At 36.6% G+C, this 24995-nt stretch overlaps 1 protein-coding gene across 6 annotated transcripts in view; it reads left to right on the top strand.

The window, feature by feature from the left end:
- Positions 1–24995, top strand: part of FBXL4 (F-box and leucine rich repeat protein 4) — a 63547-nt gene that overhangs the window by 15236 nt on the left and 23316 nt on the right. For all 6 annotated transcript variants that reach the window (XM_061460248.1, XM_061460247.1, XM_061460250.1 and 3 more), the window contains exons 4-6: positions 2376–2721; positions 9550–9794; positions 17866–18079. In XM_061460248.1, the coding sequence (XP_061316232.1) occupies positions 2376–2721; positions 9550–9794; positions 17866–18079 (805 nt within the window). The remainder of the gene's footprint in view (positions 1–2375; positions 2722–9549; positions 9795–17865; positions 18080–24995) is intronic.

Below are 24995 nucleotides of genomic sequence, written 5' to 3' on the forward strand. Positions count from 1 at the left end.
CATCAAATCAGCCTGATAGACTTGAAGTTTTCCATTTTACGCAACAGCTAATTCCTTTAAAGTTAGATTAGTGAGCTGTTGATGAAAACAGTATGACAAGGCCAGTGGAAAATTGTCACTGGTCTTATTCATCAGTACTGGGTATGTAATGTGGAGTTTCACAAGACTATAAGTTCATGCTATGTGTCTTTCCTTTTCTCCAATTTATTACAAAGACTGGAAACTTGAGATGCTGCTTGCTGAAGGAAATTATTGCTTTGCAGCTTGATGGACCTAGATCTTCAGGTGCCTTATTTTTTCCCAGAGCTCTGCTACTGCTAGATAATACTCTCTCCAGGGCACCAAAGGAGAAGTCAATAACTGAGATACATTCTGTGGTGCAGTGTGTGCTAAATTAGTGAAAATGTAGCTTTGAGTTTCCCTAAGGATAGTTTGAGTGGGTATATGAAAGCATCTAAGCAAAATGTCAAATGGTGATCTGGATGTGTTCAAGAAAGGTCATGTGCATTGCCGACATAAAGTATTTGCATAGGGAATCGACCTGTGTGAGTGGGCATGACAGCGTGACTGTCTGGTACATTGTTTCATGAGTTGACTTTCATTTCCTAAATAGATGAAATCTCTTAGTAATAAGTCTGGCTTATAAGACTTGTTAACCTTAGGGTGGAGTTGTCCACTCTCCTACATTGGTACTTTCTCATGTGCCATATATTCACCAGTCCTGCATGTTTAGTTTCACTCCATTACTTTTTCTTTTTTTCCTTTGACATTAAGACTTGTGCAGGCCTCCTGTTCTTCTGTAAGGTATTTGTGAAGAGTGGCATGATGTAAGATAGGAAAATCTGTCTGTACATATCTGAAAATGTCCATTGTGAAATGGAAGTTTCAGCTGATATAATTTTCCTATCCTTGAAATAGTAGCGACTGTCAAGCTTCTAAGCCTTATTAGTATGTGTGCTGTGTTTTAATGAAAGTCCTTACATGCACTTCCTATTTTTCACTTTCTGTCATGATAGACAAAGTATTTGGTGCTGGAAAATAAAGCATGTGTTTGTGGTTTGGTTGTTTGGGTTTTATTTCCAATTATTTTTTTTTCCTCCCTATGTGTGCTCTGCAGTGTATGTCAGTGTTGAGCAATACTTGCAAATTCAGAGGAGTAGTATGTTAGGGAAAGCCAAGATGCTGAGGTGCTAAGGAGCAGATACAGCATTTCTGAGACCCTGTGTGACAGGACAAGTAGCCTGAGGGAAATCCTTGAAGCTGAAACTAGAGTGATCAGAAAGAGAGGGAGTAAATGTGGAACTTGTCTGGCTTATGCATATGGCATGCAGAATAAAGGCAGAAAAAAGTGGCATTGGTTGCGGGAGGCTTCCTTTAGGAATTAACTGGGCTTGAGGGAGGAAAAGATGGGCATCAGTGACTGAAGGACCTCTAAAATCCACTCACTGGATGAGGACCCACACAGATATAAAAAAACGTGTCTGTGGTCAGGACTGTGGACAAGTTTGGGAGCACTGAAGATCTAATGAATATAAGACTTGATTCTCCAGATTACTCAGTTGGCAGCAGGTTTCACTGCTGTTTCCTGGAGAAGATTTGAGGTCTGTGTGTGCAATTAAGGACATAAGTGTGGTTGTTCTGTGCATGCCCTGAACCTCCTTCTTTCACTGGACCAAAGAGGAGAAAAGCTTTTCAGTTTAGCAGTTTGGAAGTTCTACCTTTATTTGCAAAGGACCCTTTCAAAAATTACTTGAGGAGTGTCTTTTTTGTAATTTGGCAGTGAATTACTTTTAAAAGCAATAGTTTGCTTGCCTAGACAGATAAAGTTTATATTATTTTTTAGATATTATAAAATATATGTATTAAAAATATGCATAGCTGCAATTTGAACAGGTTTGATGTTCTGTGAACAGTGGGGGTTTATTATTATTAAAACCTTTTGTGGGAAGTAAGAGATGTCAGCTGACTGGATATTTGTGCTACATGGCAAGACTGCTGCCTGCATACTTACACTAACACACTATCATTGCAAAGTCATCTGTAATCCGTTTGTTATGATTACCTGTGAGATGTCAGAACAGCTTGTGCATGAATAACAGTACTCTATGACTATGTACTCATGACTGTGAGTATGCAGCTTGGTTTGTTAATTAGCATTGCAGAGAAAATATGCTAAGATGATGAATCAGTTTGCCCTGTTAAATTCCTCTTTAGGATACTGACAAAATCTAGGGAAATAATAAATCTCGTTGTCTTTTCAACCATGTTTCTTACTAGTTAAAGACTTGTAACAGAGAAGCCCTCTTACTGTATTCAGGAATTGCTTTAGTAACTTTGATTCTATGCTGTCTGTATGTGTGATTTTTCCTTTACAGATGGGAGATCCTTTGGTCCGAGGCACCTACAAAGGTGAATGGTCCTCAGGCACGGCAGTTCACACCTTGTATCAAACAGATAAACTTTCCCACAAACTTAATCCGACTGGAAGTGAATAGCTCTCTTCTGGACTATTACACTGAATTGGATGCAGTAGTACTACATGGTGTGAAAGAGAGACCTGTGCTTTCACTGAAGACTTCAATGATTGATATGAATGATATAGATGATGAGGAGGATGAAGAAAAGTATGGCTGTGGAATGGACGCCCTGAATAAACAGTTCAGCATTGTTACCCTCAGGGAATGGCCAACTAATGGATATTTTGATAAACTGCCTTATGAGGTAAGAAGGGCATGTTTACACTGAATATATTTGTCTTATTCCTTAAAGATATGTTACAGGGTACCAGTCAAGATTGTCTTTTCCAGTGCCCTGCATTCTTTTATGAGTTCCCTGCAGTTATTGTATAGTTATGCCTGAATTATGTAAGTCGATTTACTTCCATCCTGAAATAAGCTGGGTTTGCACATAATGGAAAGAAACCTTCACCTGCTGATCAGACTTCTTGACTTGGGCATAGGTGTGATTAATCCTGCTCTTCAGGATACTGCAGTCTGCCAGGAGAACTGTTTGTTTACTGCGGTAACTCATCAGCTGCTCAGAGTGCTTGCAGCTCGAATCGGACTCACTTTGAAAGTGAAGGGAGGATAGTGAGAGATGCTGTCACTGATTGTAGGACACTTTCAGAAATGCATAATCAAATAGAATTTTGGTTTTGTCACATCTTTCATCTCTTAAGTACCCCAGTTTTGTACATGAAGGCCATGGTTAGGTGACTGTGTGCCCAAGTAAGCTGCAGAAGTTTGCTGTGCTTGTAAAGAGAGAATATAACAACTCTGTCTTTCTCCTATGTGCGTCTTCTCATTCAAGTCTTCAGTTCTTGAGTTTGTTGTGTTGTTTTTTTTTTGTTGCTGCAGTGGAAGAATAAATGAGGATACTGGCTTCATCCCGAGTTAGCTCTAGTGGTGGTTTCTTTTTCCTCAGAGTCCATACAGTGTGCAACATTTTTACTGTTGGTGCTTGTATATCAGTATTGAAGTAAAGAAAGTACTTTGCCTATGCAAAGGTGCAGCTGATTCCAGAACATCTTAAAACATACAACTGCTTGAAAGTTTGAAAATATATTTGTTTTAGTCATTCAGAGAAGTTAATTTTAGAGAAAAACTTGATTTAAATCTAGGAAATCTTGTTTGAAAAGGGCAGATAAATTGGTTTATAACGTGCTAGACTATTAGAGAGATTGATTAATCTCTTGTCTGCCCACATGATTCCACGTATTAAGATTATAATTTAGGAAGTATTTGTATGGTCCTGTTATTCCTATAAACTTCTGTCTCCATGTATTTTATTGTGCTTTTCTGCTTTTCTGTTTGTGTACTAGCTTCCTTTTTTATCCATTTTTTAACATGTTTGGTTTCATGAATGCATTTATATAGTCTGTCAATGCTAAGCATGTTTTTTGGTGGGTTTTTTTTCAGCTTTGATTTAAAGAAACTGAAAATACAGATAATTTGTCAGAAAGCTACAAAATACTATTTCTGGACTGGTTTTGTGAGAGCAGAAATCCCAGTCTCCTATTTTCTTGGTCCAGCTGGAAGGTTTGGGTATCAGAACAACAAAAGTGTTATACTTTGTAGTATGACAATTTTTTTTTATTATATCAGATATGGAAACACTGCTTTGCATGCTGGCTTCAAGACTGACAAGTGTCAGATTTTGCTGGGAAGTGTTCAAACCTTGTAGTGAAGAAGTAAGGCAACAACTGCTGACTCCTTCCAGTTTTGATTGATACATTACATGAAAAATTGTATCTTTTTAGATGTTCATGTTGATTGTGAACATGTAACTGTGCTAAGTCTTCCTACATATGCCTGTTTCTGATTTGAGCTGTTTCAGGCTTTTTCGTACTGCTGTCCATAATTCACTAAATGCACAGGCTGAATGGTCTTCCATGCTAATTTTAAAGTAGATAGCAGTTCCTCCAGCCTTTGTTTTGTATTCATTGTCTTTCTGAAACATCCATAGACTATTCTTTCATAGACTGTGTTTTTTCTCAAAATGGCATTAGGAATGGCTTGCTGCAGTGTGAGCTCTACATTGCTCCTGCTCCAAAAGAGAAATGCTCGGCTTCTGGGGCACAGACTTCCTTAGAAGAAAGTATAAAATCTTGGGTGAGCTAGGGATGAGAACTTTCCTTCCCTGCTCATGAACAGTGTTAATTAGCCCTTAGTAGCTTTAATGTGCTATCATCTGTTCTCCATAATTGCCTTAAAATTGAGGAGGGATTTTCCAGGACACGCTTCATTTTGTTGTGTTTCTTCCCAGATATCTTTGACTAACTTGTGCTGCTCTTAAAGTGGAAGGAGTAGGGCTTAGTCTTAGTTGGCTTTACAGAAGCCCTTGAGACCTGAAGGTCAGAACAAGTTAAAAACCTTTAAGAAAGGTGAGGAATACCTGCCAAAGCATAACTGTTGTGCAGTTTGAGACTCACCAAGATGTGGCATGTATGAAGAATTTAACTTCTGTTCTCCAGAGAGAAGGGTCAGAAGAAATCCTGTCTGCTGCAGTCCAAAAGACTTTTATATATATATATAATTTTTTTAATATAAAAAAATACAAATAACATATTTATTGTTCCCCAAAGCCAGTTTTTTTCTGAAAGCTGCCTCAAGATTTTTGACCTGCTCATGTCAAAGGAAGTGAATTTCACAGCTAAATGTGGATTTGGCACCTATGTTGCAGGAAAATGGGTCTCGAATGTAAGATCTGCATCTCTTATGATACTTTGATAAAAGGCTCAGAGCAATAAGCAGGAGCATTTTTAAGTGTCATACACCTTTTTAACCTCAACCGTATACTTCTTACATCTTTCTATATTTGTAGGCTTTCGGATAGCCAGCAAGATTTTATGCGTCCATTTGGAAAGGGAAACTCATGAGGGTCCTTAAAAGCTAATAACCATATGCACAAGATTCCCTTCAGTTCATGGCCCATATACTACTGCCAGTTGCTATAGCAGAGTAGGCTCTGAGCAATGATGGCACATGGGAAAAGATCTCTCCAGCGTTAGTCCTCATGGAGTCTTGATTAATTGACTGTACAGTCTGTCAGTAAGATCTTTTTTTGTTCTTTGTATCAGGAAGGGGCTTAAAACCTTTACAGCCTTCCATTGCTGAGAGGATCAGAGCCTACAGCCTTGTGATGTAAACCCCACTCCACAAAGCATGCAATTGAATAGAATAAAGAAAAGAGAGACTTAAATGGTTGTTTTGTGAAGCAGTTGCAAGATACACTCTTCATGTATCCATGTGTACTATTGGATGTGTATGCATTTACTAGTGCATGCTATAGGATCATGTAACTAGGGGCTGGGTTTTCTTAAACTACGTTGAGGAACGTCAGAAGCCCTAGAATGCCATCATCTTCTTCCTGTCTTCACTCTGCCTTTTTGTGCGTATAACCTTTCTTCTTTATGAGTATGCCTTAGTATCAAGTCTGATTAATTGGAGTCTAAGCTGTGGCAGCTGTAGCTGCAGAAGTAAGAAATTGCAAGTCATTGATTCGCATGTTTCCAAATGAATGGCTTGCAAAGGCCAATGTATTTTCATATTGGAAGGACTCACGCTGGAGAACTAAAAAGTGGCTGTTTGTAGAAAGTGCCGGTATTCTAGGTTTGACCAGCATCCAGGCATTATTTTCTGACCAAATCAGGTTCTGCGTTACCGTGCTCTAGGCACAGAAAGTGCTTGCTGTTATTCAGAAAAAAAGCTTAAAAAAGCCAGAGAAACTTTTTGGTAGATAAGTACCATTAGGAGTTACACCATTAGTAAAATTTTATTGAGTGTATTGAAGAGTGTGATGGAGATCCTTTCTGAGCTTATGAGCAAACTTTACACTGGGTGAGATATCTGCGGTTTTCTTAAGAACTTATATTTTTTAATTGGTAGTTCAAAATGTATGCATATATGTAAGACGCTGCAATCAGGGACTATGGTGATAATAAGGCACAGATCAGATATGAATCAGAATCTTTTCTGTGCTCAAACAGCAATGAATTTGCATACTGCTGTTGGTTGAATTGTAGAGAATTATGATTTGGAAACCTTTCAGGTTTTGGAGGTTTTTGAGGTACTAGATCTTGGTCTCACCACATCTCTAAAGCTGGCATGCTCCATGTTTGCCCTGGAAACAGGAAAGAAAGTTGTTTTGGTCCATCACAGCCTCAAAAAGTGATGTATAAATTCTGTTTTGTTTTCTTCTGCACACTCTGTTGTATTTTTTCCATTAATCTTTGTTTTTACTGATTTATAAGAAAGTGTAAATAATGCTTGCCATAATTTTTCATAAATGCAAAGTGAAAACAGTTGTTCGTGAGAAACTGTGTTACAAAAGTAGTTTTTGAAGCAGATACTCAATTCTGTAGCATTCTTTGTATCACCATGAGCACGGTGTAGCACAGTACAGCACGTCATGTCGCATACTCATTAAGGAGTCAAATTGTACTTTGTGGTAGGATATACATACATAAAAAGTGAATTTGACAGACACCAGACTAAGGGTGATTAATGGCTGCTAGCCTGTAGGTTTGGTACTTTGTTTAATCAAAAGCCAGAAAAAAGTACTTTACATAGTAATGTCACAGTACTGTAATTTAATTGTATTTTTTCATTATAGATACTGTGAAGTAGTATAATTTTAGTAAAAAAGGATTATTTTTTTTCTGATCAAGACATTCATGTGGAAGGGATTTCGTCTCAGGGTGTAGACAGATTGCAACATTCTGTATGTTACGAAATACTCACTGAAGTGTAAAGGGATATTGGTGATGCATTTATAATTTCATTCACCATTATCTTTACTGCTCAAAAGTTACAAAATAACTTTTTTTGCCACTGAACAAAATTTGTATTACTTTGTTTCTATCAGGCATTATTTTACCGCATTAGTCATAGACATAAATTTAGCTAATTTGGCAGCCTTTGCTGAGGTCTCTGCTCTAGAAAACTTATTATATAAGCACAGGAAAAGTCTGAGGGAATATTTGGGTGTTTTATAGAGTATGGAATAGCTGAAAGATTGCAAGAATTTAAAGCCATCTTTCAGAATATTGCGGATAATTTGAAGTTAATTGATGGCCTTAGAAAAATAGGTATGTGTTTGGGTATCTACTGTTAGGATGACAGACAAAACTGTACATAGGAACCTTTAAGCTTAAGTATGGGCTTTAGACAACCAAAAATCAAGATACTAATTTGGGATTATATCTGTTAGCTCCATGTTATTTTGCACTTTCTCAGATATCAAAATGCCAACAACCTAAATGTCAATTGGGAGGAAACTTTTTTGATTAATATGTCAACTTCATTTATTATATGTGGATATATATTTTATATATATATATATATATGTATATATTGCTGTCACATTGAAATGTCTATGCAGATCTTTTGCATCAAGCTAAGGTGAGAGTTTCAGGCACCTGCAGAGACAAAAAAGTCTGGCTTTAGGGGAAAGTTGGAGTAAGGAGAAGGGAAGACTTGAAATTAGGCTGGAGAGAAACTGGAGTATATGCATTTTGGCGTTGGAGTTGAAGTTAAATTTTTTGAGGAGTTGTAGATAGTGTTTGAAATCTAAATACTAAATCTGGAGCTGAGTAGGAAGTAGCATTTTTCATTTTGCAGGAAGTTGGATTGTTTTCTTATTTCTTCTATTCCAAAAATGAAAGGGGGAGGAGGGGAGGCGGAAGCTAACTGCATAATAAACTGGTTCATTGGAAGTACAGTCTGTTTGCATCTCACAAGAAGATTCATTTTCATTTTATATCAAGCATTTTATTCTGGCTTTGAGTGGTTTGTCTTATGAATGCTTGTAAAGACATCAAACTAAAACATGGTATTTTGAAAGGGCCGCAGGATTCCAGTTTAAGCTGATTTGAGGGTTTGTTTGTGTTGATGGGGGTTGGTGTGTGGTGGTGGGTTTTTTTGTTTTTTGTTTGGGGGGGGTGTTTTTTGTTTTGTTTTTTTTTTTATTTACACTGATTCATGTCAGTGAGTAATCATTTCCCACTGCTTGAGAACACTTCACCAATTTTAGTTACATAACTTTGGTGCAGGTACTTATAGCTGTTGAAGACAGCTCTGGTAAAGTAAACATTAATTTTTAGATCGCATTTTCAAGCACACTTTCCTCTCAACTCCTAATCTAAAAGAGATTTTTTTGCTGAGTGTTTTTGTTATTTCCTGATGTGAGTATATATGTGTCTGTGTTTGTTGATCTTCCCTTGGAAAGGAAAACAGGACATGATAAGAGACGGGATATTTCTTGATTTCTGAGTTGGAGATAAGTCATTACAAAAACATGTATAGCGGTGCTAGTCGGAAGGGCTGGTGGTTATTCTGAAACTGATTCAATCTGATACAGGTAAAAAAGCGCTTTGCCTTTCAGATTTGACTTTGGCGTAGAACAAAAGTGCTCTCCAAGTATTACAGCAAGGAAGAGATTACTTTGTAAAAGATCTGAAAATGTTGAATTTTTTCACCTAGTTGCATAGTCCAGCATGGATGGGAGAGGATATAAGGTAGAAAACAAAATACTGGGTTTGTTTTGTTTTGTTTTGTTTTTTTAAGCTAGGAGCAGAGGAATAAATCTGAAATCATTTCAAGGTGTGGGGAAAGTGGGACATGGTATTGTTTTTCCATGTACTCTGCAAATGTGCTGCCATTTTAAAAAACGAATCCACAGAAGAAAGAAAATGCCAATTCAGTGTTCTGATCAACAGTAGTGCAGACATTGTGAAGGGAAATATGTAAACATAGTGTTTACATATATATCACTGTTTAAATTAGCATGGGTAAAGAAACTTTTAATTTGAAAGCTTCCTGTCACTTTCATGTGTTGATCTGCTTTTTCCTTTCTTGTTTAATGTCATCAAATTGAGAAGGCAGTGCAGTCCTATTTAATAGTTAATCAATGATTTATTCATGTTACTTCTAAGTAAAAGGGTTTACTTTTCTTTGAAGCCAGAACATCTTTTCTTAATCCTTTTTGGTTTTCTCTTAACATTTCAAGTGCTGTATGACCATCTGTGACTTTTTTTTGTTTTTAATATAGCTCATCCAGTTGATTTTGAGTCATCTTACAGTACCAGACCTGTGTAGACTAGCGCAAACTTGTAAGCTACTATATCAACATTGCTGTGATCCTCTACAGTACATTCATCTCAGTTTACAACCTTACTGGGCAAGGATTAATGACACATCTCTGGAATACCTGCAGTCTCGTTGCACTCTCATCCAATGGCTGAATTTATCTTGGACTGGGAACAGGGGAGCCATCTCTGTTTCTGGATTTAGCAGGTCAGTGCTAAATGTACAGAAGTATTTTGATAAGCTTTGTTTGCAGAGCTGCTGCACAGTAGTTCTGCTAAGTATCTGAAACAGTATTAAAAGACAAAAAATGTTTGATTTGCTATAAAAGGTGTGATTGTTATGATATAGGAAAAGACAAGAGCTAAACCAGTAAGAGATTCTGGATACAGCAGCTGAAGTGCATTTCCATATGTAGAATCTGCATGTGCCAAACCACCTGTGACTGAAAGGCTTTTTCCAAGGGGGAGCAGTGTTTTGCTTTCTTCTGGGCTTCTAAAAAACTCCACTAGAACCAAGCTGTCCAAAAGTCTATCTCAGAAAGAAAATATGGTTGGTTTTTGTACAGATGAGTCATCAGTAGGACTGTATTAGAATGGTGCAGTAATAAACTGCATGTTTACAAGGTGCGGGCCCTAAGTAATCACTGGAGTGCAATGTAAGTGCAAATATTTTCATAAAAATGATTTAAAACATTAGTCCTGTTGGGAAATGGAGGGTTTGCTTGTGCATCTTCCAATGAGCTGACTGTGCTTTAGGTCATTAAAATAGCAAATTCACAGGGAATCTTCTCTGTGTAACAGCCGTGTTCTCTGCTTTCTTAAGATATCGTTTCTTGCTTCTTTGCTCGTTTGCATTAGTTAAACAACATCTATCAAAGCATTTCATTTAAGCAAAAATTGCTGCTTCAACTAAGAGGTAATCAGCAGTGGCAGGTGAAAGCAGAACTTGACTGATTAAACATTTCTGTTTCTTATATATATTAAAAAAAAATTGTCTTAGCTCTCATTTGTTTTCTGAATAAAAGGTTAAATCAAGTTTTCAGACTTTTTATTTTCTTTGCCGGGGTGCCTTCCCTGGGGAAGCAAAATAATTTGAAGAAATACTTTGTTGGGATGAGAATGTTGCTTTCCTGACCTTCCAGCTCATAATCCAGGAGCCCTAAGATCTTTTGTGATTGTTGGTAGAAAAAGGAGGCAGCCACCAGCTAGTTGTTAAATGGGATAAAATAGATAGGCACCAGCTAGCTGTTAAATGGGGTACAAGCATTTCTCCTAAATTTGGATTTCATATTAGATACATTATGCAGATCATAAATATGCAAGCTTTAATTGAGAATTCATCTCTGAAATCACAAAGTACTTGCTTTCTGATGCTTAGCTATTAAATTTGTGTTTTGAACATTTAAAATATGTGCATCTTCATGGCATGTTTTTAAATTTTTGGGTTATTTTTGTTTTGACCATGCAGGTTTTCAAATAAATGAATTTCCAAACTCAGAGAATTATAAGCTTTGCAGTTCTGGCATTTCTGACTTCCAGTTAGTTGAAAAAAACTTTATTGCTACAGGACTGAAAAATAGTGCTGAACTCATAGCAGCACTTATGTGTAGTCAGCATTTTTAAAATGATAGGTAGTCATTGTTTTACTATTAATAACCAGTGAATAAACATGGTCAATTTATATTCATTATAATGGTGATATTTATTTGTAACAAAGTGTTCTTGGCCGTTGATACAATTGTGGAGTTATCTGTATTTCTAGGAAAAAGTATTTCTTGGAAGAGCTGTGCAGTCTGGGAATGGGAATTGCAGTTCAATCATAGATTTTTGAAACAAAGTTGTAAGCAAAATAGTTTTCAGGTGTGACTTCTCAGAATTTTAACTTCTGAATCAAAAATTCTCCACTGTAACTAGGCTTGGTTTTGAAAGTTTTCTTTTTCCTTATACAGAAATAGTTTTGCAACTCTTTGTTCTGTAGAAGTGTCTTTTCTAGTAAAATTTCCAAACACAAATTTTCCTTTGGGTATATGTTTGTTGAATTTGCTAGCTTCCAAGAAAGGAAAATTTGGTGGTCATTGCTTTCAAATATGTGTTAATACAGGAGACCTCTTAGAACAACACTTGCTTTTCAAAAGCATTAATGTGACTTTCTTCAAAGAAGTAGCTTCCTGGCAAGAGATGGTGTTCCTCAAAGGAGAAATCTGGCAAGTAATGTTTAGTTCTCTTGCCCTGACTTTCATCAAGATGCCATCATCATGTGGATATTGCAGCATCCAGAACATGTAGTCATGAAATCCCATAATTTTTTTTTTAACTTCTACGTGTTCCTCACCCAGCCTCACTTTTGGGAGGTATTACACAAAACAGAGTTTCCAAAGAACGGAGGTACTTTGACTTTCTTAGGAATTCTGTTTCATAATTAAAATTTTTTTTCAGTTTATTCTTCAGCATATGAGTATTGCAGATGATGCTCTCAGCTGGCTAGGGAGGGTACATTGCTGCTTTTATCAGTTACCTGCTGATGTTAACTGGTACTAAAAACTTAATCTGTAATTGTCCTTTGCAGAAATTAAATACTTATATATTTCTGTCTCTCTACATAACAGTAGAAGACAAGTACCCCTACGTTTATTAGTGTAAAATATTCTCTTGCTGCCTACTGCATGACTGTTTCTGAATGAGCTTGTTGGTTTCTCTTTATCCTGCTCTTCTTGGCTTCCTCTCTGGTCTTGGTATTTTCTGTTTCTTTCTGCAAAGGAAATTTCTAAATAAAGCTGATAGCATACCAAGCTGCATCTTTTATTCTGGATTTAATTGGTGAAAAAGCCCTCTCATAACTTGAGGTTGAGTTGAAACAAGCCTAAATTGCTTGTTCCAGTACTTCAGGTTTATCAAATTTGTGTTAAATTGCTGCATAAGCAGCCAGGAGCGGCTGCCAAGAGAATTCTGCCTAGAAGTTCTAACAGTTTGAAGGGCTCTGTTATGCTGTTTTTAAAAGCCCCACCCGTATTGGTCCGTTCAGGGAGAAAAAACATTGTTTGCTAAGTGACATGTGTAGTGTTTGTGAAGTTATTTACAAATTATGGCAGTATAGAAATTGCAAGATGCTAAAACCAAAATACCTTATCCTCATAGATGACAGCATTTCACTTTTACAGGACCTGGGGTTTTTTGTTTATTTTTGCACTTTTTTTCAGCATTTGGTGTTACAGTTGGCACTGTTGAATTCAAAACTGGTAAAGTTAGTTTCATTCTTACAACTGTACAATTTAGGTTAATATTTCTGCAAGTCAGCTCATGTTTAAATGCTAGTATTACTTGAATTTTATTTTGGCAAATACCTTTCCAAGCTGTTTTTATCTGTGGTTTCAAAAGAAGTAGCTTGTGTAAATTTGTGTGTTCCTTTTAAAGGTATATATAGACATGATTGTAAAAAATAGTTGAAAGTATATATTTTCTTGCAGAAAGATATTAAAATAGATTTTTTTTTTCAAAAAAAGTAATTTTAAGACTGAAGCTAATACTGTATAATCATGAGAAGATAGAATGCTTCAGGCATATGAACATCCCGAGGCAAAGCTGAAGGTATTTTAAGTTATTGATAACATCTACTCCTCAGGGCTAAAAATGACTACTGTAAATTTTTCATTTCAGCATATAATATAAATTAACTAAATTTTATCATTTGGATTGAACTAAAAGTGCATGGAAAAGTGAAAGACAAATGAAGTTGAGTATCTGAGCAGTCTCAAGTGTCTGGAATGCAATGTGACAGGGAATAGCAAAGATTTCACAGCAAGTGTTACATAAGCAGCACTGCATTTCTCTTGGCGTTAGAGGTACAGTGATTTTCTTCCTGCCAGAAGAGTATCAGTGTGGGAGCGTAAGACCTATATAAGAAAAGTGTGGCAAGCTGACTGAAGGTGTACTGGGTATCAAGATGATGAATACATGTTCTGAGGTTTAAACAGCTCTAGGACCATGACAGATTAAAACCGGCGTTCTGCATGCAGATTTCTTTCTGTCGCTGATTATGTCATTAGCTTGTTTAAACTCTTTTGCTTAAATATCTGAGGTATTAAGATTTTTATCATTTCTAACATTTTATACTGTGAAAATGAATTGATAGTGTTTTATTTTCAAGTTAGTCATACAGTGTTTGCATGTCAAGCACATCCAGGAATACTTATTCAGCAATTTTGTTGTTAACATTTGAAGGCTTTAGGTGCTGTTTAATAGAGGTGTATTTTGACAATGTTTAACTTGGTGAGGCTTGCTGTGAATCAGACTAGCAGGAAGGTCAGAGAAATTACGGAAACATGCATCAAATAGTCACAGAAAAATAGGAATAATGTCTGATTCTTAATTTAAGAACCATGTCTGTGTCTTGCTTTAATTTCCACAGCTTTTTAGTAAAACCTAGAGTTGCTGTAACTGAGATTAAGTGATCATGTTTGTTTTGCATGATTTATTAAAATGTTTCATCTGTGTTGAGAAAAGCACAAGATCATGTAGTTAATATTCACCCCACTTGCATGTAATGTTTTAAGGTTGGCTGACAGTGTAATACATGCTAGAGTGGAAAATAACATTGTAACGATTAGAATAGCTTACATTGTGGGGGACTTCTTCCAAGGGCATGTAGTGACAGGAAAAGGGGGAATGACTTTAAGCTGACAGAGGAGAATGGCTTTTAGCTGACTGAAGGGAGGTCTAGATTAGACATTAGGAAGAAGTTCTTCCCTGTCGGGGTAGTGAGACACTGAAACAGGTTGCCCAGAAAAGCTGTGGCTGCCCCATCCCTGGAGATGTTGGAAACTATATTGGATGGTGGCAGGCGGGGTTGGGGCTAGATGATCTTTAAGGTCCTTTCCAACCAAACCATTCTATGATTCTGTAAGGTAACAAACACTACAAAGGAAAGTGCTAAAGAGAAAAAATCTATCCAACCCTGTAATAAATGGAAATTGCTTCCTGTCTCTGCCACGCCAAATGCAGTGGTTTATATGTCAGTGACTACAAAATGAGTATATAACATTTTAATTGAAAATAGATTTGATAAAATCAGAATGATTGAAAACTGGTGGGATAATTATATTAAAGGAGTGCAATTATACAAAGTAGCTATTTCTGTTTAGGAAGATTAGTAGATGAGGGAGAACTGGACTGATCCCTGCTTGTTGAAGAATTTTCAGTAATCTTGAGCCATGGGATATTGACTAAGTGAAGATCATTAAGCTAACAGTGAAGTCTAGGTTTTGGATCCATGCAGTTCCATTAGAAATCATTGGAGCAAATGTGGTGTGTTTAGCCACCCTCACAAGCATGTGTCTAAAGGTATTTTGGGAATTCTGTTTAGGAGGTCTTATGCAGCCAGTTCTGACATGAAGGGTGCTATCTCTTACCTTGGTATTTTAATTTTGGATCATGTTTGGCTCATGCAGTATGCTTAGACATGAATTACAAGATTAGAATTTGTTAATAGACTAACCCTACGGTCAAGGGGGTTTATCACGACCATGACCAAACAGTGTCTTAACTCCTAATAGATATATTTGATGTTTCAGAAAGATTTCAGTAGGACTAAATTACTTCCCTGAAGTTGGGGGTAGTGGGGAGGAAGAATGAGCAGCAGTTCTTAAAAGCAGGTAGAAGGTGATGGAAAGTGAGATTAATTTTTTATTTTTTATTTTTTCATTAAAAACAAACCCCCCCAAACAAATAAAAACAACCACCACAGTTCCTCAAAAAAAACCAAACCCAAACCCATCAAACACCCAAGACTCTTGAAATACTGCAGTCTGGAATGAGGACAGACTTTGAGGGAAAGGCCCAATCCAGTGTCTAGCAAAATAGATGCGCATGTTCCCATTAGTTTAGGTTGTTTAGTTGTATTTCATAACAAACATGAAGGGAAATAACTTCAGAAATTGTGTGTATAAAATATTGATTAAAAAAAAACTAAAGGGATGGATGATTGTGCAGAAAGGAATAGAGACTAAAAACAGGAACCAGTCAATCTTCAGTGATTAAAGAAGTATGTGAAGAAATGTTGATTTGGGTAGAAGGTACTTTTTGGGAGGTTGGTTGTTTACCAATGAGCTAAGTCAGAGAGGCACGCAGCGTCTGGTAAGTCTCAGTAGTGTGAAAACCATGCCACATTTGTTCTGAAAGCATGAGAACCAATGTTCTACTTTGCCATGTGGTTTTGGATATCCATGTAGAAAGACATCAGCAAAAATCTCTGTCCTGAGCAGCCTGTTTAGTGCAAACGAAGACTGGGATCTCTGGATCATTCAGAAAACTCTGCAATTCTGCCCGATGTTCTCTGCTCTGTGCTTACTGGTGACTTCCTCAAATTCCTCCTTCTGTTTCCATACATCTCTTTATTCATGTCTGTCAGCTCATTCTTGTACCCTTTTCCATGTACCTTACACCCTTGCCTCTGTGTTAAATAACCTTTCCCAAAAAGGCAGCAAAGTCATGAAGTGCAACACTCATTGCTGTTGCTGTGTATGCTCTGCCTGTGTGTTTCAATTGTAATGAATTAAAATAAAATGTTATAAGAATAGTAATTTTTCAGGCTGGTGAGCCTAGAGTTCTTCTCTGAGTCTAGGGAGGTAACTGGGTGTACTGACCTGGTAATGTTAACTTTTAATAGTCCTAGAAGGAGAAAAATGTTGATCTGTACCAACATTTGTAACAGCAAAGCCCTGTTAAATTGCATGGCAGTTAACCTAACATCCATTATTGTAATGGAGTAATTCATAAAATATTTATCTGTTAGCAAATTAGAAGCTAGAGGTATAATAAGTGATGACTGACAAGGTTTTATGGAAAATATCACCATACAAACAAACCTGATAATTTATTGATGAAAGAAGCTGTGTTAATATATTGTTAAAATACCCATTAAATAGAAGAATTGGCTAATTGGTAATCAGCAATGAATCCGTATGTCTCTATGTCTCTGTCTTGATTTCCATGGGATTTTGATCTTGTGTTTCTCCGTGGCGGTGTTGAACTCTACACTGCTATTTTAGACTAGCAATAATGTTTAAATACCTGATGTTAATGTTGTGAATTGTCGTGTCATTTCAGCTTTGACACTCCCGTAAGAAGGCTTACCAGTCTAGGTAAACTCACTGTATTCAGGATTGATTTGCAGTTTGATTGATTTACAGTTTGTGATTGATTTACAGTTTGAAGGTTATCTTTGCAATAAAAAGGGACAAGCTTATGTGTGTGTAATTAAAGCTTGGATTAGATACAGTAGAGTTTGTATTCGTGACACGATCTCTGACAGTGTAATTCATGCACAGACCATCAGTTTCCAAAATTTTGGATATTTTGTCTTTCAGTATCTTAGTTTTTTTATAATTCCAGTGAAAGTCATGTGGAATAACCCTTAGGAATCTCTGTGTCTTAGAACAGCTACAAAGTGTTGATTTTGAATTATTTGTTAATGAAGGGAACAGGATATTTGCCTAACAGTCTTAAAACACTTCTCTTGAATGTTTTAATTTAAAAATGTTTGTTTAACCTCATTTTTACTTTTGCAGATTTTTCTGAGATAAGTATGAGATTATTGTTGGAAACCTGCAGGTCATTGGCTTTGAGGAACTGTTTAAAACCATTTCAGACATTATCTGTGTTGTACTTTGCTCCGTTGTCTCAGAATAAACACCAGGAATGAAGCATTTTCTGACTTTCTAAACTGAAACAGGGTTTTCAAGACTAACATTAGTGTCATAAAAATCCCTTTCTGTACTGTTTTCACCCCTGATGATTCTTTTGCAGTTTATTTTCAAAGTAGAATTGTTTCCTTAAGACTGCTTTAGTGACGTTAGCCTCCTTATGCCATGTACAGCATTATATACCCTTCTGTGTTTCTTAAAATGCAGTAAAATATTCTTTTGTACAAAATACTGTATAATATCTAGGTTATGTACAGTATCAAGTTAATGTTGGTGATACAGTCTTGACTAACTTTGAGTTTTTAACATTGCTCTCTAACTCAACACACCTAATTGTTTTGGTCTCTTCTGGATTTGTAGAGATTTGATTCAAAAGTAACTTCTTCAGAGAGCTTGTGATTAATTTACTTTGACCTAATCATGTTTTCTGTTAATTAACTGAGGTGATACAAGAGCTGTGGTCAGTAATCCTTTCATTATTGAAAGGAACTGTTTCCTGGTTTACATGCTTAGAGTCTGAATACTGTTAAAACTTCACCTGAAAGTGTTTGTTTTTCACTTAAAATATGGGGTTTTTTACAGGTTCTTGAAAGTTTGTGGCTCTGAACTAATACGTCTTGAGCTGTCTTGTGGCCATTTCCTCAATGAAACATGCTTGGAGGTCATTACTGAAATGTGTCCCAATCTTCAGGAATTAAATCTCTCATCATGTGATAAAATACCACCTCAGGCTTTCAACCACATAGCCAAAGTGGGCAGCCTAAAGCGTCTCATTCTCTATCGAACAAAGGTGGAGGTAGGAACAAGTATTTTAACCTTTGCAATAAATACTTTCAGTCCTGGTAAAGTTGTATTTATTTTTTTTTCTTTGTTAATTAAGAAGTGATTTAGAATTTTGCATTCCAAGGTAAATTCAGAAAACTCAAAGGTAGTTTCAAGAAACAGGACTTTTTTTTTTTTAAATAGTTTCCGGGTTTAAAAAAAAAAAAACAAACAAAACAAAAACCCACAAAAAAAGGTCTGCATGTTTTAACTTTTTTAAGTTGCATGAGAGAGCAGTGACTTTTCACCAGCTGTTTTAAGGAATATAGTAAAATCACAGATCTGAAAGCTTTTCTCTTTTATGTTCGGTTTGTTTGTGGTTTTTTTTTAAGTATACTTCAGACAGGCTGTATTTGGCAATATAATTGGGAAATGATCATGTTTAGTAACTTCAATTCTCAACATTCTGTCCTTTAGAACGACTTGTTACTTGACACTGGATGCCTAGTGTCTTCATATATTAGGAGCATTTGAGACATGAAACACAGGTTTTTTTAAATACTTTTCATTTACAGAGTAAAAATGACTACTTTGTACAATTATTCCACTGCTTGAATCAACATTATTATTGTTTGCTGCAACACATTTCCTAGCTGAGATGGAATGGTTTTACATACTACAGTTGAGAAGACTGTTTTACTTTACTTCATTTTACAAATGTTGTATTCTAGTAAATTCAGTAGATTGAATCAGAAGCAATTCCATTCCTTCTCGCTAGCTACATTACTCATGTATTATAACCTTCCTGCTCTGGTTTACATGGAAGCTCTCATGTTTGTGCTTCTCTTGTTGCAAAAGCTATTGCTTAGTAGAACGCCAAAATGGAGGGGAAAAAACCCATGTTTCTGCGGGCTAGCTTTTAGTTCTAGGTTAAACTTTTTAAGAGGAGTTCACTTGTGTGTGTTATTTCTGCTTATGATTTTGGTAGACAGTAGTAAAGTTATGACACGGGATTGTGTGAGGTGTTATCCTGTAGAATAACAGAAGAACTGAAGCTGGAACAGTAGGTTCTGTCTACTAGATGTCCAAGGCATCCGAGTTAGGATACCTTATTTTCATTTACCATCTGTGATGGTAATTTGTAATGCAAGGTAGTTAAAGGACAGACTATCTGGAATGATTGGCATTTGCTGTGGGGTATGTAGGCAGTCACCATGAAGCCAGTACCCCTCAATAACTTGTACTTTGTGGTAGTTGCTCCGTATATTGAAGCAATTATCATTTTCTTTAAGCTCAAAAATAAATTGGTGAGCCCTGCTTTCAAGTGCCTTTTTGACAGAGCTGAATCAGTACTTTGAGTGTATCTGTTCTGTTTCTATATCATTAGTCTTTCTGTAAATCTTTGACAAATCCACTTACCTCATTTTGACTGTGAGCTCTAATTCAAAAAGCTTTTTGAGATCCAAGAAAGATCATTGTATCAGAGGTAAAGATTGTATAATTTCAAATTATTTTCCCCTACTGTAGATTGATCATAATCTTCTTGATTCTGCTCAGGTAACTTCAAAGTTTGAGACTTCATGCTTGTAATAGGGCAGCAGCTGAGGTGTACTCCAGAAATCATAGAATCACAGAATAGTTAGGGTTGGAAAGGACCTTAAGATCATCTAGTTCCAACCCCCCTGCCATGGGCAGGGACACCTCACACTAAACCATCTCACCCATCTCAACCTGGCCTTGAGCACTGCCAGGGATGGAGCATTCACAACCTCCCTGGGCAACCCATTCCAGTGCCTCACCACCCTAACAGTAAAGAATTTCTTCCTTATATCCAATCTAAACTTCCCCTGTTTAAGTTTTAACCCATTACCCCATGTCCTGTCACTACAGTCCCTAATGAAGAGTTCCTCCCCAGCATCCTTATAGGCCCCCCTTCAGATACTGGAAGGCTGCTATGAGGTCTTCACGCAGCCTTCTCTTCTCCAGGCTGAACAGCCCCAACTGATTGGTAATGATTGGTAACTGTTATGTCTCAGATATCACTTTGCTGAACAGAGCTTGAAATTAGACTGAATGTAGGTCTGACTTTAAGCCCTTAAATTGTGAAGATTCATTTCTGTCTTTTGTGTGTATGGACATGCATCTGCTTGTAGCTGACAGGAACATTCATTCATAATCAAGCTTACTTAGGATTGCCCTTCCATTTTATATACAAGTGTAAACAAAAGGCACTGTTTCTGACAAGCCATGGAAGAGAAATTTCTAGAAGTTTAAACAGGTAAAACTTAACAATGTACATTGTGAATCCCAGGGGGAAGAGTAAACAGGAAAAATGTAGTATAGGATTTGAATTAGAGGATTAGAGTTACAGAAGTCACAGATTTGTAGAAATAACATTGCTTTTCCCAACATTAGCTTCTCTTGATGCAAGCCTTTAGTTTTCTATACAAAATAGGCTATCATTTGTTCTGTACTCTTCAGCTGGTGCAGAGGTGCTAGGTGGTAAGTGGTGGCTAGATGCAAAAAAGACAGTATAGATTGATCAAGCATGCTCTGAAGTGATTTACAGTTCTTTAAAACTTGTCAAAGAACTGTAACACAGCTGTGTTCTTGATTTCCGTGAAATTTCTGCTACTGCTGCGTCTTCATTACTGATGCTGCTGAGAAGCAAACAGTGGAGCAATGCTAATGCTTAATCTAGAGCTTGGCATTGTACTGTTGCCAACTGGACCTGCTCAGAGAAAAGAATATGAGGCCATGAATCTGCTAAGGAAAACTAACTGCTAACAAGTATGTGACTATTAAGCAAAAGTCAGAAGGTGGGAAAACCAGAGCTGATGTGTCTTATGGACCTCTGTTAAAGTTCTGTCTCTGTTATATGACAGTTGCTTGTTATATTAGCTGGGGGGGGGGGGGTGGGGGTGTTAATAGGTTTTGTATTTAAAAATATTCCCATTGCCTTTGTAATCAAAGCTCCAATTTTTAAATTTCTATTTTTAGTGAAATGAGCAATTATGATATTCTGCTACTTAATGCACTGCATTGCTATTTTGAAAGATAGCTGTACCATCTGGAGGAGTTTCTGGTCTCTTTGGTCCTAACCTTGCTGGTTCTTAAGGCCGTATATAATGTTATTTCCTTGACTTACTGAGTGCAAGTTTCTGTGTACAAAATTGGTTTCAAACCTCTTAATTGAAGCTTCCAATGCCCTTGAATTATTCCATCCTCTGTGTTACAAGAAGAGAAGTCCAGTGACTTTCAGTAACTTGTTCCAGGATGAACAAGGAAAAAAAAATAATAAATTGTCTGCATTGCTATCCTTCTCCCCACAAAGTGCAGCTCATTTTTCCAATGCTTTATTTCATTGTTAAAAGTGTCATTCTTAAGGGTTGTTTGATTATGTGTATGCTTGAAATAATTTATAACTTGCTTTGAGAAACTAATCTCGGCATTTTATAAATGTAACTTTTGCTAGTTCAACACCACTATTATAGACATTGGATTTTTGTGCTGGTGGTTTTGGTATTTACTGATACATGACTCCTTAATATTTATTCATTGAGAGTGTATTCACGGCATAATTTAAGCATTTATTGGCATTGATACATTTGAAGTAAACAATGAACAATGGAAGTATTATTGTGTACAGTAATTGGCTATGCACATCTTTATGGTTTGTGTATGAATATTATCTTGATTCAATGCTTATCATGAAGTATTCCATTCATATAAATAATGCAGCTAAAATTGCATTTTAAAGAAACCAAAGCCACAATTACAGTAGGAGAACTTGACAGTCTCCTTATTGCTGGATTTAAGTTTTAATGTGAAATTACGTATTTCATCTTGCATGATATTCTAGATTCTTGATAATGTGTGAAGAAAAGGTTTTTAAAGTTTGTATTACGATTGTAATTGAAATACAAAATGAACTAAATTTAAATCAAATTACAGTGGTCAGAGGACTTTGCGCACACATTTTAAAGCAAGTGTTGTGTTATAAATTATCTCTGATAACTTTAACCAAGAGCAAATTTGGAACTTGGGTAACTGTAACAGAGGACACTGGAAATCTTAAGATACCAAGAAGAGGCATAAGAATCTTAACAGTAATTATAACAACAGTTCTTATTTTCTTATGCCATTAACAATGAAAGAGTTAATGTTGCCATAAAATTTTTCTGCCATTTTCAGAAATAACCTGTTATGGGTCATGTTATACTTCTGAGAGCTATTGTCTGAGGTTTTTCAGCTTGGACAGAATTTCATTGGCTTGGGTACAAATCTTTAGGATTAAGAGTTGCAAGCAACTAGTGGAGGAAAAAAAAAAAAGTGAAAGCCTGTAGCTATAAAGTGAAACCTCCTTGGAAGGAGGTTGAGCCCATGGTGAATAATTTTGCAGTGCAGGGCCCTGATGGTGCCTTCTGATCCTGTGTCAGGCTCATAGGGCTGAATTTGGTCATTTGAGCCTGTGGTGCGAAGAGGGGAAAGAACAAGGATGTAAAACAGATTTGCAGGCATAAGCAGGGGCATAATTTGACCAAATGAAGCAAAACCAAAATACAGTAATTGAATTAACTACAGAGACTACCACTTTCATTGAATTAGTTCAGTAATTGCCATGTTGCTGTATCTCGGTCTCTGCTATGTCCCTGGCACTGTCAAGTAGCTGTAGAGAACAAAAAGGTGCCCCTGTATATCCTGACTCCCAGCTTGCAAATGACACTGCACCTATTTGTGAGGAGGCAAGTGTTTTGACTTTTTAGAAGCTACATCTGCACTCATTATTAATAAGATTCATTTCACCCTATTTCCATGTACTCACGTTTCTCTCTTAACTGATGCTTTTTTTTTTTTTTTTTTTTAATTTTATATTACATCTGATTTTAGGCACATGTTATAAAGTTTTGGAGGCAAAAGTTGTATCGCTGTCCAACTCTTAATCTCAAAAGTGGTCCAATAATCTGAGTACATTGAGGGGGGAGCTGATTTTTAACAAATGTATTCAATTCCGGTGTTTCTTTCCATGTTCTGTCTTCCAGCATGATAGCTGATGGATGCTTGAGGGAGAATAGAATTCCTGTTCTTTTGCCAGTTTAGAGGATAGGGGTTTTGATGCTATATTTATTTTGAATCTGTAAATGAAAATTGCTGCATTAATGTCTCTGTCCAGAAAGCATTACTTAAATACATTTGTGATTGCGGTAGTAAAGGGTAGGGTGGAGGGTTATTGCCTTCTGCAAACATCAGTTGAAAAATGTGAAAAGGACTGGTTCCTACATCTGCTGGCAGCTTTTTTTCAACCTGATTGGAGAGGCTGGCTGAGCTGGAGCCAAGTGGGCTGGCCTAAGCAGTCTCCGGAAGTCCTTCCCAATGTTCAGCTCTTCTGTGGTTCTGTGCCTTGGCGCTGATGGCACTAATGGAGGACTTAACCCGTGAGCTTTGTCCTGATCTGTGGCCAGGACAGAGGCCAGTTGTGAGATGCACTGTTTTTGTGTGCCACAGTTTTCTTGTCAGTGAAATTTGCATAATAGCAACTTTCTCAGCTTGTAGCTGTGGTATGAGGATAATTACAGAAGACTGAGATTCTCTTGATATGTATGGTACTCTGCATAGATGTCTGTATAAGGTTACCGTACCTTGGTAACATACTTTCCTAAGTTGCAGGAAGTTACAAAGCTTAGCCTTTTTCCTCTGGAAAAAACTAGAAAAGGATTGCTAAAGAAAGCTTGCTTAAGAGGTATAAGCATTTCTGCAAAGTAAATGATTGGAGGGTTTCAGGTGTTATCTCTGTCTGGGACTACATGGGTATCTGTTGTTCCTAAAAACTGCCACAAAAACTACCTCGTAAAGAGTGAGGTGACCTCTTCTATTTGCTTCCTCATGAAAGGACACCACATAGTACAGGGAGCTGGAGGACTTAAGCATAAAACAGTTTTGGCCATCATTTACTTGTAATTTGGTATGTGATTCCCTGCCATTTTCAGTAACATTTTATTTAACTGAAAACTAAGTTAAAGAGAAGTGAAAATAGATGAGATAGAAAGTAGATGAACAACTTGAATAGCTTTATAGATGTCTAGATCCAATCTTAGTTTCCAGAAATGGTATATTACGTATTTTGTGTGTTACTGACTGTTCATGTACTACCCCAAGACGTGTTCTTTCTGTCAGAAATAAGGTACTAAGGATAAGTATTTATCTTTAGAACTCAAAGTCTTAGAAATAATCTGAAAATGAGTTCTTTCTGGGAAGATAACACATATGAAAACTTTTCCTGAAACTAAAGGTAGCACTGCATAAGTATCTAAAATTCATTTTGTGTTCTTTAACTGGTTAAACCCAATGACTCTCGTGCTTATAAACGTACATATTGACTCATCTCTCTAACCTTCTCAAGTTCCCTCATATCTTTAACATAGTTGTTTCAAAGTATCATAGTACCAACAAGTACATAACTGAAATTATCTTGATGCCTTAAAATGCTGGGAGGGTGGGAAAGACCAGAAGCATATTCTACAGTTTCTTTGATTGAGTGAATTTAGGTAAGGATTGATTGTATTTCACCTTTATTATACATTTGTTTCTGCATTAATGATGTACTACATTCTTATTTCTGTGGGAAGGATTGCTTTGGGGATTATTGTAGGTAGGTTTTTAGATGCCAAAGTACAATACCTTGAAATCCACAAAGTAGATTTTTTTGTTTCTTTCTTTTTTTACTTTTTAATAGGCAATATTGATTTGCCCTGTTGTACCTGTCAAAATTAATGTTTCAATAGAAGTTTACAAAATTCTCACTTTGCATTGGAAGTGGGTTTTAATTTCTGTATTAGAATAGCAGATGCCAAGTAATTTCTGACGTAGTTCTTTCAGAGACTGTGCCAAAAAAAAAAAAGAACAGATCCAAACAGTTGATTTTTTGTTTCCTTCTTGTGCTTTACAATGCC

Source organism: Pezoporus flaviventris, unplaced genomic scaffold (genome assembly GCF_033815535.1).
Source record: "Pezoporus flaviventris isolate CSIRO_AGI_PZ_B2104156 unplaced genomic scaffold, CSIRO_AGI_Pfla_v1 ptg000031l, whole genome shotgun sequence".
NCBI classification, from domain to species: Eukaryota; Metazoa; Chordata; class Aves; order Psittaciformes; family Psittacidae; genus Pezoporus; species Pezoporus flaviventris.